Source organism: Musca vetustissima, unplaced genomic scaffold, assembly GCF_032173495.1.
Source record: "Musca vetustissima isolate MV318-11 ecotype Yass unplaced genomic scaffold, APGP_CSIRO_Mvet_v1 utg10441, whole genome shotgun sequence".
Lineage (NCBI taxonomy): Eukaryota > Metazoa > Arthropoda > Insecta > Diptera > Muscidae > Musca > Musca vetustissima.
Genome location: NW_026880011.1, coordinates 245828 through 265095, shown reverse-complemented (window position 1 = coordinate 265095; position 19268 = coordinate 245828). Strand labels below are relative to the sequence as shown.

The following is a 19268-nucleotide window of genomic DNA, read 5'->3' as shown; positions in this document are numbered from 1 at the left end:
TGGGCCAAATAAGTGACCAATGCCAACGTTCATCCAATTGGCGTCATAAATGCCACCTGTTTATCTAAAATCTAACTTCCTGTTGTTCTATATTCTGAGCTTGGGCAATATTTTGCGATATTTGCACACTCTTGACCGACTAGAGGTCAACAAATATTACTAATATTCAATAAAACCCTTCTAATTACTTGGCCAGATTCCTTCCCGTGGGTTGTGTTGTAATGTTCGGCTTTCACCGATCGTGTTGTGATGTCGTGACTATTGTTATCTGATCATCACCGAAAATTACAGGTGTTGTCCTTGATCATACCTGGATCCCCATGGAATATTCCAAAATATATTTCCGCCCTCTAGTGTGATAATGGGTTACTAAATAATATATGAATACATAAGTACCTGTAAATATTTAAGTGTAACTCCCACATCCGAGTACAGACGACAATATAATTGGCATCAATTGAAAGGTCAACCACTGCTCTTGGATATAGTATCAACTTCTCGGGTCTATGTCCTTCAGGAGTAAATATACACGCCACAGAATACAAATTTTGTATTTTTTCACACACAAATCAGGGTCCATTTGATCCGCTAAATATTGATCAATCTTTATAAAAACAGGCATGCTTATTTTTTGGCCCGACCCCCTTCTTCGCGAAGTTCGGACCATAATTGCGCCCTCTGGAGCCGACAAAAATTAAATATTTGGCCCATTTAACCGATCTTTTCCAAAAACAATAGGGGTCTTCATTTGCCAGAACCCATCCTACATGCAAAATTTCGTGAAGATTGGTCCATAACTGTGTTTACAAATTATAATGGACAGACGGAAGGACGGACACACATGTCTAGATCGACTCAGCTAGTCGAGAAATGTATTTTGCGGCCTGACAACATAGTTGTGTAGGGTATAAAAATCGACACATTTAATATTCCTAGAAAACATATATTTTTTAATACACATTTGTAAAATTAAGTTTTTTTTAATTTCTTTAAATAAAATCATTTTTATTGAAGTTATAAATTAATCTCTTAAATATTTGTGTCTAATCTTCTTATAACTAAATGATGATTATGAATTTGTATAATATGACCCCTGAAAGGAACACCACAAATGAGTTATGCATTTAATTAGGTAGATTGGTTCAGGAACTATAGGAAAATATATTTCAATAGACTCCATGTCAGCCACAGCATACCGCCAATGAACAGGGCATGGACAATGAAGTTAAGGGTGCGGAATCTGCAAAATATAAACACGTTTTTTATTATTTGAAAACTCCATATCCTAAGTATAGCTCTACACTTACATTCTCAACATTTTCATACCCTGAGGTATGGACTTGGGATCCTCTTTGGCAATAAAACGACGCATGCCCTTCAAATCGTCATAGAAATACCGGCTCCAATCCAATTTGGACATATCGAAATTATAGATTTTCTTATCTTCCGCTGACATTGAATCCCACAGGTTATAGCAATTGGTCATGTCAAAGGTAAAATCGAAGGCCAAAAAGTAACGTAACATACTGCATTGTGTGTGGATTTTCTTATAGGTTTTGGTCATTCTGCAAGAAGATACATTCAATTATAAAAACAGATTTTCAAGAAACAAGTATGAATTCTTACCTTGTAGGTTTTCCCATTAGTAGCAAAACAAAATCAATTAAATATCCCGGCAGCGTATGATAAATCAATGTCAATAGCTTGTAACCAATATATGTTTCAGCAAACAACAATATCGGATACCAAATCATATTTGGTAGCGGCATTTTGAAACCATGTTCCACAGCATAATGTTTAAAGGTACCCCAATCCAGTTCGTTTGTTTTGTGTGGCACCAAAGTATAGATGCGTGGTTCTTTGGGTGGACTAAAAATACAAAATACTTTATAAAAATTTCGATGAGGTCTTCAGAAAGCTTACTTTTGTATAACAGTAGTGGCAGTTTCCCAGGCGCAGGCCATCATCATATTGGCACAATAATCCACCGGTACATAGGCAGCATTTTGATTAGGTCTGGCATACATAACCCGCAACACACCATAAGCACAACCATAGACAATACTATTGGGACCATATAAATTATCAATCCAGCCTGGTATGGGATCCTCACTTGTGGCCAGAACTAGAAATATAAAAGACATAGAAAACAATTTTTTATGAATATTTTCATAATTTTTAGTTATTTTTTTCATATTGTACATGTAAATCGCTAGGATACAAGTTAAAATTCTTATAATGAAGAGAATGTCACAATTTTTTCCAAAAAATGTAAACATTTCATTAATATCACATCCATGTTCTTACTTTGCTCAACTTTACCACTATTTGCGCTCATTTTTCCTCTCTCTCTCTCTCTCATTGATAAAAGCCGTTTTGCTTGACTACTGTTTCTGTTGCTAATAACCGCCGACTCATACGATTGTAACTAGTTTTGCATTGCATTGTTTCCTTAAATTCAGAAACTTCCACCGACCTCTGCATTGATGTTACAAAATTCGCATATGTATTTTCCAAATTATTTCGATATTATTGCTAAGTACAATATATCAAAAAAGTGTTGATACGACAAAGAGCGCAACCGAATGTTTAAAATTGAATGTGATTGTCCTAATGCCGCAAAACATGAGCATTAAGAACTAAGAAAAAAGGGGCCAGAAGATCTAAAAAAGGTCTACCTTCGCTATTGGGCGATTGATACGAAAACGGAGGTTGGAAACCTATTTCAAAAATGTACGGATAGTGCTATTATGTACTGAATTTCTTGGATTTTTATACCCTTCACCACTCTGTGGTGTTTGTGCATATGTTTGTAAGAGACAAAAGAAATCGAGAGACCCATGGTTCCTTTTGAGAATATGAATCGAATCACTTTCTCTGTCGATTTATGAATGTCCGTCCGTCCTTCTGTCTGTCCAAGTTAAATTGTAAACAAAGTACAGGTCGCATTTGGGATCCGATTTGGAAGAAATTTGGCACAGTTCACTTATATGGCCCAAGGACGAACCCTATTGAAAATGGAGAAAATCGGTTCAGATTTAGATATAGCTCCCATACGTAGTTTCGTCCGATTTTATGTAAATGATGCAAAAGACTCCCAATATTTGTCCGATTGAGACAAATTTTTGAATCAGGTGCATGCTTATGTGTGCGGAGTTTTGTTGGAATCGGTTCAGATTTAGATATAGCTCTCATATATAGAGTCGTCTGATTTTATGTGAATGAATGCACCAAACTCCCAATATTTGTCCGATTGAGATAGAACTTTTCACAAAGTACTGAATTAGGTCCAGACAGATGTCTGCGAAGTTTTTTTAAAATCGGTTCAGATTTCGATACAGCTCCCATATATAGTTTCGTCCGATTTTATGTGAATGATGTACCAGACTTCCAATATTTGTCCGATTGGGTCAAAATTTTGCACAGAATTAGGTCCAGATTGATGTCTGCTAAAAGTTGTTAAGATCGGTTCAGATTTAGATGTAGCTCCCATATGTACTTTCGTCTGATTTTTTTGAGTGATTCACCAGACTCCCAATATTTATCCGATTGGGACAAAATTTTGCGCAGAGTACAGAACTAGGTCCAGATTGATGTCTGCGAAGTTTTGTTAAAAATCAGATCAGATTTAGATATAGCTCCCATACATTGTTTCGTCCGATTTTTTTTGTGAATGATACACCAACCTCCCAATATTTCGCCGATTGAGCAAAATTTTGCATAGCGAATGCAATTGAGGAAAAAAAATGATGTGTGATAAGGTTTGTTGAAATCGGTTCAGATTTTGATATAGGTCGTATATATATTTTCGTTCGATTTTATGTAAATGGTGCACCGAAGGGCCTATGTTTGTTCGATTTACACGAAATTTGGCAGAGGTTATTAAATTAAATTTAGAGTGATAATAAAAAACAAATGGTGTATGCAAAGGTTGCTCAATTAGGTCCATGTGTTTATATATAGCGCCCATACATAATTTTACTCGATTTCATACAAATGGTACACCAAAGAATCCAAGTCTGCAAGTTTGACATGCAATTTTTCATTGAAGAATTGTATGTATATGTATATGTTTTTTTTTCAATTGCTTCAAATATCTATCTAGATAGCACATTTAATTTCGCCCGATTCCATCTCAATGGTCCTCCAAAGATTCTATGTCTGTTGTATCTACAGAATATTGTAGATATTAACATCTCGTGTATGTACCCAACGTGGTGAGGGGTATCATATAGTCGGCCCCGTCCGACTTTTGAATTTTCCTTATATTTTTTCATGGACTACTATAGGCGTGGATTTTTTATTTATAATTGACAGACGAACGGACACAGATAGCTAATTCAATTGGTATTAAAAGTATATAATTTGTTCTATACTTACTTATTCCAGGTCTAAATATGCATATTGGTATGGAATTGCCAACTTGTTGTACTGCCTCTTCGGCCACCGATTTGGTATAGCAATAAGTATTGGGATATTTTCCAACCAATTCTTTTTCCATTGCATCAAATGCTATTTTGCCTAATTTATCTTTCAAATCCAATAACTTATCACTCGTAATACCCAAATGTTGCGTATAGAATTTCTCTTCGGCATCGATGACCACACAATTGGCAAAGGCTGAGGAAACGTGGACAAAGGACTAAAATAAAAAATAAATAGGAAACTTTAAAAAATAGGAAAAATGCAGTCTATTTACAATTATCATAAAGAATAAAATAAAAAGAATAGAATGATTTTTATATAAAATATTTAAAATGCAATTTGTTATAACACCTTTTCCTTACATTTAATTCTTTTATAAACGCACACTCACCTTCAAGTTTTTCATTTCTTTGGCCATGTCCAGCATATCTCTTGTCGCTGCCACATTGATTTGTGTTGCATTGCTTAGCGGTTCATTGAACCGCACTGTGGCCGCACAATGAAACACCACATCAACCTGTTCGATTAGCTCTTTACGATCTTCGGGAGAAATACCCAATTTCGGCAGCGTACAATCACCTTCTATGGTTTTTATATATTTCATTGGATCCGATCGTACGGTGTGTAATTTTTCAAAGAGCTAGAATTGTGAAATTTGATTTTTTTTATTTATTTCAATTACATGTCGAAGATTTAGCAACTATGACTTACTGGATCTTTTAAGATCTGTGCCATACGATCGGTGGCTGTAGTGCCACGCTTAGCTCGAGCCAGCACATAAATACGTTCAACATCTGTGGTGCGTAGTAGTTTCTCAATAAATACTGTAATGAATAGCAAAAAAAAAAAAATAATAATACATTAATTGCAAATTGAATTACAAAAAATACATTTATAAATAAAAATTGTATCAATATTTACATATACAATTTATTACAATTACTTCAAAAATGGTGAAAATTTAGAAGCTTTCTTATTTTAGAGATTTGATCAAAATAAGCACATTAACGAAAAAAACGATATTTGAAATCACATCTAAGTGATTAGAAATTGGACCTATATAAATAACACAGTCAGAACAAATCGAGGCCATGGTCTGGGGTGAAAAATTCCAATTGGAAATAAAAAAAAAACCCAGAAGTGGTGGTGTTATAATTTTTTTGCTGTCGCCTTTATTTTACACGAAGAGATAGCTTCATATCTTGTTCTGTAGCTAAAATATGAATTTTTTGATATTATAATTCAGTAAAATCGAATGAGGAATTTTTGTGTAGAACTTTCGTCCGTCTAACTCCATTCCTTGTCCTTCGAACTAAATTCAATAGACATCCCTTATTATGTAGAACTATCGGATACGTCCGAATTATTCCAAATGCTTCACAAAACAATTTAATAAAATTTCAACAGGCCACAGTTATGGACCAATCTTCACGAAATTTTGCATGTAGGATGGGTTCTGACCATTGAAGACCTCGAATTTTTGCCCAGGCTTCGAGCGCGAAACTATATATGGGAGTTATACAAAATCTGAACCGATTTTAACTAAACTTCGCAGACATCAGTCTGGACCTAATTCAGAACTCTGTGCAATATGTTGTCCAAATCGGACAAATATACGAAACAATATGGGAGCTATATCTAAATGTGAACCGATTTCAACAAAACTTCGCATATATAAATCTGGAACTAAGTCATTACTATGTGCAAAATTTGTCCCAACCGCACCAATAATGGCAGTATGGTGCTCCACTTGAATAAAATCGGCCGAAACTATATATATGGGAGCTATATCTAAATCTTAACCGATTTCAACAAAACTTGGCATATATCTATCTAGACCTAATTCAGTACTCTGTGCAAAATTTTGTCTCAATCGGACCAAACTCCCAATTTTGGTGCACCACTTACATAAAATCGGACGAAACTATACACGGGATCTATATCTCAATAGAGTTCGTCCTTGGGCCAAATAAGTGACTTGTGCAAAATTTCATTTAAATCGGTCTATAAATGCGACATGTATTTTGTTCACAAAAATACATGGACGGACGGACAGACGGACATGCTAAAATTGAATGTTGCGAAAGTTGTGTAGTGTTTCATATGGTAGGCCCCGTCCGACTATACTGCTCCGCTCACTGGTTTTAAGGTACCTTTGGACAAATGTACACTTGGACAAAAGTTAGAATTTTTTAATTGTTCGAATTTTGTGACAATAAATATTAGATACAAATATTTTGTTTTAATGGAATGGTCCACGATATATACAATATCACCTCTTAAAACATTTAACTACCTCATATTAATTATAATTATTTGATTAGTTCGGACCACAAATATGGCCAGAAGACGGCACAACAAAACGGAAAAGAAGATATTTATAATTGTCATACCCCTAGATTTTGGTATATCTTCCGTATACGACCACATAAAAGTCATCACATCCACGTTCATAGACCCTAGACTTCTTCAGGACAGACATGCCATAAAATTTTAGTTTCATTTTGCCATCCATCCATCTTGATCAGTAAAAAAATTTATGTCGATTTAGCCATATCCGTCTGACTTTCTACCAATATCTCTGTTGAAATCACGATAGTGTTCCCCGTACTTAAGATAGAGCTTTGAAATGTTGAACGTACATTGCTACTATTCCGAGATACACTACCTTCGGTATTTTTTGGAAGTTTCGAGATTGCAATTGGCTGTAATTTTGTACTTTTGAGCGGGTAGAAAATCTTCTAGCAAATTTTTCCAATTCTTAGGGTTACCAGAGTACCTACCAATTTTCGGTATCGATATTTTGGATAGTTTTAACACATTTATAAACTACGCGTTCTTTTCGGGTAGCAAATTTCCCGGCCAAAAAATAGTAATGTCGTTACGTTTTTCAACCGAATTGGATTTGATTTGTTATATTGTATTTTCGATGTTTTGTATCAAAAATATCAAAATTGCTCTACTTTTATTGCTCGGCACCTTTTTAAGAATTTCATGTACAAACTTCATTGGAAGTAGCCTCCATGTAAAGTTGCAGAACTTATGTAGGTATATTGAATTTTTTTAAAGAAGTGGCTTTATTTTAGCATAACGGAGTGGCCACATTGCGAGACCTCCATAGAAGATTTTCAATACAAGTTCATGTTTCATAGCCCCCATACAATGGTCACGCCTCATATTCGGTATGTTGAAGGTTCCAGACCAAGTTTCCAATTTGGTTGTCATTAGTTTGGTATTTCGTTTTATACTTCCAAAAAGTTCGGTCCGTCTAAAATAACCGACATTTCTACTTATTTGTTTAACCGGTTTTTTGTTCTGATAATAAAAAACCCACTTTCGTCAATTTTTGTGTCCTAATTTAATATGCATATTTCATACCAGAACATCGGACCGGAATCCAGTCCAAAAGTCCATTTCAGGTAGAGAGAATGAGGTCCATAGTGTAAATCTGGTTCAATTTAAAGGAGAATTGGCATGTGCTAATCGGTTTGAAAACACATATGGTAGCTATATATATTCGAAATCGATGGTATATATATCTAAATCTGTATCGATTTATTACAAATGTTACACACGATATTTCATAATTATTTTTGTACGCTGTGCAATAGAACAAACGTTGGGTATTATGTGGATAATTTCAGAAATATGAACGGGTATAACCGAAATTTAATACCAGAAACTAAAATATATATGGGAGCTATATCTTAATCTGCATCGATTTCGACGAAACATAGCATATGTCATTCTATGCTTAATTCAATAGGCTATGCAAAATTTCGTTTAAGGGAACCCCCCCCATTCTCGATTTTAATTTTTCAAGATTTTCAATGGGCTGGTAAATGATTACAAATGCTTGTTAAGGTTTGTAACTTAACACATATATACTTGAAGATTTAAAAGAGAAGAAAAATAATTTACAAAAAATTTTTGTTATTGTTTTGTTGTTGTTTTTTGTAATTAAAGAAAAGTCCTTATTTTTGATGGCGGGCATGATAACTCCTCACTGGAACATCGGAATCCGAAAATTCTAACGGTGTTAGAAAGAGTACATGTCCGGCCCTCGTATGAACTAGGATTATTGACTTCGATCTAAAATTAACAAAATGGTGGACCTTTGAAAAAATATTTTTGGAAAATCGCCGATTTTTTACCAAAAACCAAGTTAAAAAATAAGGTAGATCTTCACCGATTGGCTTTATCCTAGTTCCTACGAGAGCTATACACTCCCAGAGAAACGTTGTAAAATGTGGAACCGATTGGATTATTAGTTTTTGAGTTATCGTGCCCGCCATTCGCAAAAAAAATGTTTAGAGAAAAACGCGTTTAAAGTTTGAGAAGCCCTTTAGCCGTCACTTGATGCTGACACAATAAATCGGCTATATCTTCAAGAGTTCTTGAGATTTTCACTTGAAATTTTGTAGAGACATTCTTTAATCATTGCAGATTCGAATTATATCAGCAACAATTTTGACCCCGAGAATGGGGGGGTCCCCTTAAATCGAAATATATGCAGATTTCAGCTTTACCAAAATTCCTCAAAATCGGATCATATATGCCACCTGTATATTTTACATCAACAGACGGACGACGTGCATAAATCGTCTCAGAAAGGGATTCTATGCATACCAAAGTTCCCACGTGTCTACCTGGTTTCCTTTTGTCTGACACTGGAAGCCAAAACTTAGGACTTTTTAATTTGTTTACAGATGTACACTTTTCAACATCGGAAAATAAAACTCACAGCGTGGAATATAGGGAAATTTCGATGCGTAAAATTGAATTGAAAAATGTCAACCTTGGTCAAAATGTTCTTGAAATATTCAATTGGTCAGATAGACGACTAAAAAGTTTTAAAAATCTACGTCTGAATATTCTTCAAAAATACACGCTTCTTGGTCTGGTAGTTCCATAGAAAAACTAACTTTAAAAAGTTCATGCTTCTTGGTGAAACCTGTTAGTATTTGCTAAACTATATAATTGGAATTCTGATCACTATTGAATCTGTATAATGAAAATAAGAAAGACATTTCGGAAATTAGACCTTATGTGTATGAAGAGTACCAAATAATAATCTCGATATTAGATGTAGGAATAGTGGAATTATAGTACAACCATTACAGTATTACTATTTGGTATTCACGATTTCCATATAAAATATTATTTATTAGTTTTGTATTTTTTCCGCATACGAATTAGCGGGAACTTCGCTAGTAACTAATATTTGATCAGGATAAAAATCAAATTTCCGAATAAATTGAAACACAGTCGAAATCATTTATTTTTGGAGACGTATATGGAGGCCAATTTCACTTGTCTCATGAATGCCATTTGGCGTGACTATAATATTAATTGAAATATCGATCTAATATTTAGTCAATTTTTCCAGATTTTCCATATTATTCATAATGGATAGGATATATCCATTTTAGAAATCAATACCTATGATTGATTTCTAAAACTTAGCTTTCAACAACATTTGCATCCAACATTTAATGAGGATCGAATTAACGGAAATTTTTGTCCCTTAGTTGTACAAATTAATATTGTCTTATTTCTTAAGGATAAGGAAACTTTGACAATGATTGGGATTTAAAAAATAAAAAAATACATATTTTTTTAGATTTTCAAGAGAGATTATTGTTTTAAATCCATTGGCAGTTAAACAATTAATCCCAAATCCTGCAGGGTTTCAAAATAATGTTGTTAACCATAAGATCGGAGAAATTGTTGTGCACACAGTCATTGGTGCCATTTAATTTTTTATTAACCGAAGTACTAATTCCGATGAATCAGTTCGGAATTCGATCACATATTTCACTTCTTTTTGTAGGAGTTTTAAATATAATTTATATGAATTTTCATATTTCAAATCCTTCCAGGGGAAAATTTCTCACCAAACAGTTCTTATTTCACAATATATTTTTTATTAAATAAAAAATATTTTTTTAATAATATAGTCCATAAAATTTGTTGTATCATTTCCATTATTAAAAACACAAACACTTTTTTTTTAATTTTAATATCATAAATAAATATTAGATATGTGTGACTTTAAAAGTGTATATTTATGGCCACGTCTTATATGGATAATTTAACATTTTTAATTGATGCCCAAGTTTAGTCGATGCCAACAGAATAGAGATGACACATTTTTTTATTGTTTTAGTTAAATAAAAAAATAGTATTAATATGACACACACACCTTTTCCCAAGAATCCGGTACCGCCAGTGATGAACACTTTTTTATTACGGAAAAAATTTTGGATTTTTGTATCCATTTCTAAGACATTATTTTGCATAGTGTTCACCATGTTTTATTTTTAGAATTTTATTTTTTTTAATTACACAGAAAATTATGATTTAAATAATTTAATTTTTAAATGTATTATTTTTTAATTTTTTATTTATTTTTATTTCGTTATACTTTTCGTTTTTATTACGAAATTATTATTTAATTTTAATTATAACGCATGCGCAACTCAACTGTTTCCGCGCCGTGAAAAGTAAATTGACAAAGTGACCGCTTGCTTGCTCTACGTTCTATCAGCAAATAGAAATGAAATTTCAATTGTCGTCTTTTATATATGCACTTCTGTTTCGGTTTCGATTTCAAACCTAACTGTGATTCAAACTTAAACCGGCTCGGCTTATTTTGCGTAAGTGGTCTACAGCGAAGCGAACATTAGCCGTTGTTGCATTACCCAGCCGTACGGACGGACGTCAGCGTGTGAAGCTTTGCTTGATCGATCGCTGAGACGCTGCTAATAAATGTTGTCCCAAGAAATTCCTACCGTGGCCGTGCTGTTGTTCTTCTTCTTGTTGTTGTATGTAAAATGAAATGTATATATTCCCGACGTAAGTCATTCGTAAAATAACAAAAAAAAAAAAATAAATAAAAAATAAAAATCGAATTTAAGTAATTTTCAATACTCTTACACTTTGTACATTTCTATGTCTGTCTGACCGGACGATTGTCTGTCGGCCGGTATATGCTCCAGCTTAGTATCGTAATGATTTATGCTAATAGCAAAACATGTATCCCAAACACGATTGTGATATTTGATTTGTTGTTGTTGTTTTTTTATTATTATTTTTTGTTGTTTTATTTTTTGTTTAGTTTCATTTTATTGAACTCATTATTAGAAACGGTTAATTATTTCACCTATTTAATTTTTAGTTTTTTTTTCGTTTCGTTTTCATGTTTGTTGAATTCAATGCCTGAATTAATTTCGAATTTTTTATATAATTTGGGAATGGATCGTATTAATAAATTTATAGTTCAGCCAAGAACATCTCTGTTCGTGCATACAAATATATTTGGTACTTTTTTTCAAAACTAGCTTGATTTAGAGCCGGTTGTTAAAATATTATATTGCGGTAATAAATAGACGATCTGGTCAGTTTTGTACATTCAAAACAATTGCGGAATTTTCCCTATGTAGATCTAATAAAAATGTTGTCTTTTATTGATATTGTTTTTATTTCACCTATTTATCTTATTCTGGCGCAATTAAAAATATTTAAGATGGGGGATTTGGCTTTTAATCTTTTTCGAACGGATTTTGGAATATGTGGATATGTTAAAAATATTTTTTCAGGGACTACCAATAGATTTTTTTTTATAAAATATTCTTCATGTCCAACAATAGGCGCTGATTTTTTAAAAAATATTTTTTCATTGCCTACAAAAGGCGTGGCGTAGGAGATGATAGATACCAAGCAACGGCTCTGATTGGCTTTAACATGGCGAACTCCAGGCTCATCTTGGTCCCTCTTTCAACTCAATTGTGTGCACTGACCTCCCCGTGGTGTCACCTGGGGTAGCTATTTTCATCACCCGTTGAAATAGTGAGCTAATATGTACTGACCTGTCAGTATATTTATATACATATTTATATCTATAGACTTGTAATGAATATATAGGGAAAATACCAAAAAGTGGACTTTTACCGACATTTCTACAAGCTCATTTGGTAACCATAATACAAATTTCAGAAATTGTTAATGGATAATTATAGACTCAGCATTATGGCTAAGGAGGGTGTATACACTTTGTGAAAATGTGCATCATCGAAATATTGGTTCTAGACCCCATGTTTCTTTAAACCAAATCCATTTCAGAAAATTTTGATTTTTTCCAAATTTTGCCCATCTTATTATTTCTTCCAAACTTAGTTAAAGTTCGATGATGGGGAATATATGTCCACTCCTTCTGGTACCTCCCACACAGGGACTATACCTAAATGCGGGTTATAGTTCATTATCGAACCTTACGTTTAAATTTTTTATCTCGCTATCCTCCGCAGGTGAAAAGACAGACAGACGGACATGGCTATATCGTCATAGAATTTTAAGCCGATCAAGAGTATATATACTTTATAGGGTCGGAAATGATTATTTCGATGAGTTACAAACGGAAAAACAAAATTAATATACCCTCCATACTATGGTGGAGGGTATAAAAATGGGTTGAGGCGTCGGGTTAGTTGCCCACACTCGAAAAATCCCTCCTACTATGAAAAAACAAAAAAAAAAAAAAAAAAGAAAACCAAACCCACCTAATATTGACGACCCCCGCAAACGTATAAAGGACCACGATCTGTGAATCTGTACTTGGAATATGCGCCGTTGTACGGAACAGGCGCAGTTCTCGCTTTGTCCGATGTACTCGAGAAGTACAAAGCCGATATTATTACCTTACCGGAAATGCTATGGAAAGGGACAGGCGTAAGAGAGACGATTACGCCCTGTATTATAGTTGCCATTAAACGAGACGTGAATTTGGCTGCGGATTTATGGTTAAGAGGAGAATAAAAGACCTTGTCTCCAGATTCACTCCAGCAGATGAGCGAATTGCTATAATTCGTATAAAAGCGAAGTTCTTCTACATCAGTCTCATTTGCGCCCATGCTCCGACCGAAGACAAATATGAGCAGACCAAAAACATATTTTACGAGCGCTTAGAAACAGCATATGATCGCTGTCTTGGTCATGGCATTAAAATTCTGTTAGGAGATTTTAATGCAAAAATCGGAAGGGAAAATGTCTTTGGCCTAACCGTTGGAAAACTCAGTCTTCATGAAGAAACATGCGACAACGGCATGAGGTTGATTGACTTCGCGGCAGCAAAAAATGTGGTAGTTAGCAGCACCAGATTCAAGCATCTCGATATACACAAGATCACTTGGATTTCTCCCGATCGAACAACGAGAAATCAAATTGATCATGTTGTGATAGACGGAAGGCATTCATCCAGTGTATTAGGCGTTCGATCGATCCGAGGAGCGAATATCGATTCGGACCAATACCTTGTGGCAGCAAAGGTTCGCACTCGTCTTAATGTTGCAGTAAAGGTGCGATCTAACACAACGCGGAAACCCCATCGATTCGGCAACGAATATCGATTCAGACCATTACCTTGTAGCAGCCAAGGTTCACACTCGTCTTAATGTTGCAGTAAAGGTTCGATCTAACACAACACGGAAATTTGACGTCGAAAAGCTGCAAACACAAAAGATAGCAGAAGCCTACTCCGCTCAACTTACCCAACTGCTTGACGAAAGCACCCTTTGTCCCGATAATAATATAGTAGCACAATGGCAAAGAATTGTCCACTCTCTACAAACTGCAGCAAAAGCAACACTTGGATACCAAAAACCACCATCAAGAATCCCATGGTACGATCAGGAGTGTCGTATTGCTACTGATGTGAAAAACGCAGCGTATAGGGCAACCCTGCAGACAGTAGCAACGTGTAATGTGATGGAGAATTATCGGGAGAAAAGGAGAGAGGAGAAACGTGTTTTTTAAGAAAAAAGTAGAAAGAACAAGAAAAACGTGAGCGTGAGCAAATCGAGATGTACAGGAGTCAAAATAAAGTCCAGAAATTTTACCAACGAGTAAAACAGCAAACCGAAGGCACATCCTCCTGTAGAGATGAAGAAGGAAACCTGGTGACAGATACAGCCAACGTGTTGAGGATCTGGAAGGAGCATTTTGAAAAACTTGTGGTATCAAATAGTGGCGGTGAAGAAGATACCCTAGAACCAATAAGAGGTGATGGTATAGAGTGTATAGCCAAGATGAGGTCAGAATAGTAATTAATCGGCTGAAGAATAATAAAGCAGCGGGTGCCGATGGGTTACAAGCCGAACTATTCAAGACTGGTTGTCAGATGCTGGTCAGGAGCATGCACCAGCTGATTAGTACAATTCGGCTAGAGCAATGCAGGAACCAATGATTGGAACCTCAGCATCCTGTGTGCCGTGCACAAAAAAGGGACAAGACGATATGGGCCAACTATAGAGGAATAAGTCTCCTTCCCATCGCATATAAAGGGCTATACAGTGTGCTGTGTGAACGATTGAATCCAATGGTCAATCACATTATTGGACCATATCAATGCGGCTTCAGACCTGGCAAATCCACCATTGACCAAATTTTCACTCTGCGCCAAATCCTGGAAAAGTCCCACGAAAAGCACATCGACACATACCACCAATTCGTCGACTATAAAGCCGCATTTGACACCCCAATTCGTTCAGAGGTGTTTAAAGCCTTGTCTGCGTTTGGCATTCCTGCAAAATTAATTCGGCTATGCAGGATAACTTTAACTGGCACAAGATCAGCAGTTAAAGTGGGAAAGGACCTCTCGGAGCTCTTTAATACCGAAAGAGGACTCTGACAAGGTAACAGTTTGTCGTGTGACCTTTTTTACATCCTGCTGAAAAAGGTCATACGAGAGGCAAAAGTGAACAGAAATGGAACTCTGTACACCAAACAACACATGTTACCCGACTACGCAAATGACATGGACATAATGGGTCGAACACTGAGAGCGGTAACAGCCTCCTTTGAACAAATTGAGAAGGAGTCTGCCAAAGTGGGTCTGGCAGTAAATGGCCGATCTGCGTTGACGGTGAATTTCGCTTTCGAATGAACCATGAGTTGTACAAGCTATTCTCGTGCATCGACATTGTTGGACGTATTGAGCTGCAGTGACTACGTTGGCTAGGTTAAGTTGTGAGAATAGATGAAGATGTCTCAGCCCTGAAGGCATATAAAAGTGAACCAGCTGATGATTCACGCAAAAGAGGAAGGCCACGAATAAGATGGAAAGACCAAGTGGAAGACAACATTGCCGAATATGGTCTTTCAAATTAGAAAAACTACGAAAAACTTGTTTAAGCTCGGCTTATGGAGCAAAAGTTCTGTCACAAGTAAGTAAGTACCAAAGGCGTGGTTTTTTTAATATTTTTTTCTGGGTCTACAAATAGGCGTGGATTTTTTTAAATATGTATTTCTGGGACTACCAATAGGCGTGGATTTTTTTAAATATATTTTTTCAGGGACTACCTATAGGCGTGGATTTTTATACCCTACACAACTATGTTGTCAGGGTATTATAGCTTTGTGCAGCCCCAAAAGTTTGTAACGCCGCGAAATATTGGTCCTAGACCCACCAATCTTCACGAAATTTTGCATGTAGGTTCTAGCCAATGAAGACCCCTATTGTTTTTGGAAAAGATCGGTTAATATCTGGTCGCTCCAGGGGCCGCAATTATGGCCCAAACACCGCAAATTTTTGCATGGAGAAGGGGATCGGGCCAGTGAATAAGCATGCATGTTTTGATAAGGAACGTTCAATATTTAGCGGGTCAAATGGACCCATACTTTTGTGTAAAAAATGACTAAATTTGTATTCTATGGAGTATATGTTTACTCCTGAAGGACATAGACCCGAGAAGTTGATATTGATCCAAGAGGAGTGGTTGACCTTTAAATTAATACGAATTATATTGTCGTATGTACTCGGATGTGGGAGTTAGCATAAATATTTACGGGTACTTACGTACTTATATATTATTTAGTAACCCATTACCACACTAGAGTGCGGAATTATAGCGCTGATTGCTTTGAAATTTTCCATGAGATTCCAGTTAGGGACGAGCAAAATGCCTATAATTTTCGGTGATGATCACATAATCATTTTGGGATGAAATGGACCGAAAACATATCTTTTTGTGTTTTTTCGAGTTGATCTATAGGCCACAATTGAAAGCGAACATCACAACACAACCCACGGTGAAGGGAATATGGACAAGTAATTAGAAGGACTGAATATTAGTAATATTCGGAAAATATGTCAGTGTAAGGAAAAGGTGCTGTTGACCTCTAATGGGGCAAGAGGGTGCAAATATCACGAAATATTGTCCATGCTCGGAATAAACTACAGCAGAAAGTTAGAGTTCCGTGGTAGTTGTGTAGGGTATCGTATGGTCGGCCCCGTCCGACTATACTGCTCTGCTAACTGGTTTAAAAATATATTTTTTCAGGGACTGCCAATAGGCGTGGATTTTTAAAAAATATTTTTCATGTCCAATAATTATTCCAAAAATATTTTTTCAGTTCTGTGGTTTATTCCCAAAATTTTCTTTTTAAGTTCTGTGGATTATTCCCCAAATATTTTTTTCAGTTCTATAGATTATTCCCAAATGGACGCCTATAACAAATATTGTCTTCAAAATTATATAATTAATAAGTTCAAATTTCAATATTGAAAATTTGTATAATCTCCCATTAACAGGTTCAACAAAATAATATTTTATTAATTTCTTTCTGTTTTTATTAATTATTCAATCTCCAATTCACCAAAACCGGCAATATCAGATAATGAAGATTTAATAAAATAATGAAAACAAAATACAAATTATTTAATGCGAGACTAGAAAAATCTAAATTATTATCTATTGTAGACGGATTATTAGTGGGTATTTTATTACTGTAACGCTTCCAATGAAATCACGAACAACAACAACAACAACAACAACAGCAGCAACAACACAACCACACATAAATTCAATACAGAATAAATTAAATACCGAGAATTTAAGTATTTTAATTTACAACAATAACAACAACAATTTAAATATAACCGAGGAAATAAAGACACACTTCGATATTCATGAATTGTAATCGACAATATTATGCAATTTCCAATACACTGACCTTTAATTAAATATTGATTGAACCGTTTTTCCTATTTTTCTTGATTGATAGATAGAAAGGCGACTTGCATTACAGGTTGTTTGCCCTTTTCTCCATTATTAAAAAAATTAATAAAAAATAATACAAATGTTGTTGTTGTGCAAGTTTTGTTTAGTTACTTAAAACGAAAGCATTGCTGCTATTAATTGTTTAATAATATTTTTTTTTTTTTTTGCCTTTCCCATATTTAAATAACAACAACGATAACAATTCAATACCAAAACAAATTTGTTTATTTATTGTTAGCAAATCCATGATGTAGTTAGTAAAGGGGCGAGAAAATCTTATTAACTAAAATGCAAAAATTAAAAAAATACACATTAAACAACTAAACATAATCCACTTCCTTGGGAAATATCACTATGACAGGAAAATAAATTTCAAAAATGACCACAGCAACCAGGCAATACCGACAAAGGCAACAAGGTGTACGGCACAGTGTAAAATTTGGAATCTGAAATTAAAATAGAGAAGACAAAATAAGTAAATAGTTTTTTATATATTCTAAATAAAATATGTTAAAGGTTATTTGACTTAATTATTCATTATTATTTAATTATTCAGATTTATATGATAATAAAGGTTTATATATTACTGAATTCATAATTCAAGGGAGGGGTGTCCAAGTATAGAATTTATTGAATGAAAATCGTGGGAACAAAAAGTGAGATTTATTACAAAAAATTACTTTTCATTGATTTTTTCAATTGTGAAGAAATTATAAAATTTCTTCTTATACCCTTCACCACACTGCACTATAGGTAATTTGGACAGTTTTTTAGGTAAAAAGTCATTTTTTCAATTTTGGAAAATAATATCTTTTTTAATGGCATTAAAATGAAAACATGTCAAAATTTATGATTCTGTAAGATTTTTTGCGTAAAAGTATCCTAAATGCGGTGAAAATCGTAACTTTGAAAATAAAATTAAAGAAATAAAAAATGTAAGAAATTAAGGCGTATTTTAAAACGTTTGAAACCGCTAAATACAAAGCATAAACATAAAAATTAAACATGGGGAGTATTGGTGGTGGTGTGTGCTGTTTATTTAAAAAATAATATTTGTTAATACGTTTGTGTAGCGATTCAAAATTTACATGGTTGACTATAATCAAAGAAATATGTTTATTTGTTAAACATAAGTAATTTTAGATAGACTTTTACTAAAATGTTTGAATTTGTCTGATCTTTTGACGGCTGAAATATATTAATGAAAGCCTTCAAAATTGATTCCAATAGGTTTCAAACTGCGATTTTTTGCGTTTTACATGATATAACAGTTTTTTGTAGGGAACTTCAGAATAAAAACCAGTGAGCGGAGCAGTATAGTCGGACGGGGCCGACCATACGATAACCTACACAACTACCACGTGGCTTTAACTTTCTGCGGATTTTTATTCCGAGCCTTGGGCAATATTTCGTGATAGTTCACCCTCTTGTCGGATTAGAGATCAACAGAACCTTTGCCTTACACTGTCATATTTTCCGAATATTTCTAATATTCGGTACTTGTCCATATTGAATTCCCCGTGGGCTGTGTTTTGATGTTCGGCTTATAATTTGGCCTATAGATCGACTCAAAAACACAACAAATTTAGTATTCGGTCCACTTCATCCCAAAATTATTATCTGATCATCACAGAACATATAGGCGTTGTCCTTGACCATAACTGGAACCTCATGGAAATTTAAAAGCGATCAGCCAGATGGCGGACCCTCTGGTGTGGTAATGGGTTAATACATAATATCTGAATACGTAGACATCTGCAAATATTTAAGTGTAACTCCCACATC

General features: G+C 34.6%; 2 protein-coding genes across 2 annotated transcripts in view; both read right to left on the bottom strand.

Annotated features, from left to right (window-relative positions):
* Positions 1-1149: 1149 nt before the first annotated feature.
* On the bottom strand, positions 1150-10733 carry LOC133325277 (fatty acyl-CoA reductase wat-like). The gene is made up of 8 exons (XM_061534064.1): positions 10631-10733; positions 5137-5249; positions 4817-5065; positions 4381-4642; positions 1924-2125; positions 1627-1869; positions 1308-1565; positions 1150-1240 (listed from the first exon to the last, which is right to left on the bottom strand). The coding sequence occupies exons 1-8, from the start codon at positions 10725-10727 to the stop codon at positions 1150-1152; spliced, it is 1515 nt and encodes a 504-aa protein (XP_061390048.1). The 5' UTR covers positions 10728-10733.
* Positions 10734-17829: 7096 nt separating this feature from the next.
* Positions 17830-19268, bottom strand: part of LOC133325276 (fatty acyl-CoA reductase wat-like) — a 40771-nt gene continuing 39332 nt past the window's right edge. Inside the window, exon 9 of the mRNA XM_061534063.1 lies at positions 17830-17929. Within this exon, the coding sequence (XP_061390047.1) occupies positions 17836-17929 (94 nt within the window). The 3' untranslated portion in view covers positions 17830-17835. The remainder of the gene's footprint in view (positions 17930-19268) is intronic.

What these genes read in the sequence shown, in the direction of transcription:
- LOC133325277 (XM_061534064.1), bottom strand. Translation starts at nt 10,727, where the DNA reads ATGCAAAATAATGTCTTAGAAATGGATACAAAAATCCAAAATTTTTTC. An exon ending in AAGAAATGAAAAACTTGAAG is followed by an intron (nt 4,643 to 4,816) that starts GTGAGTGTGCGT and finishes TTTTTATTTTAG; the next exon opens with TCCTTTGTCCACGTTTCCTC. An exon ending in GGTATGAAAATGTTGAGAAT is followed by an intron (nt 1,241 to 1,307) that starts GTAAGTGTAGAG and finishes TATATTTTGCAG; the next exon opens with ATTCCGCACCCTTAACTTCA.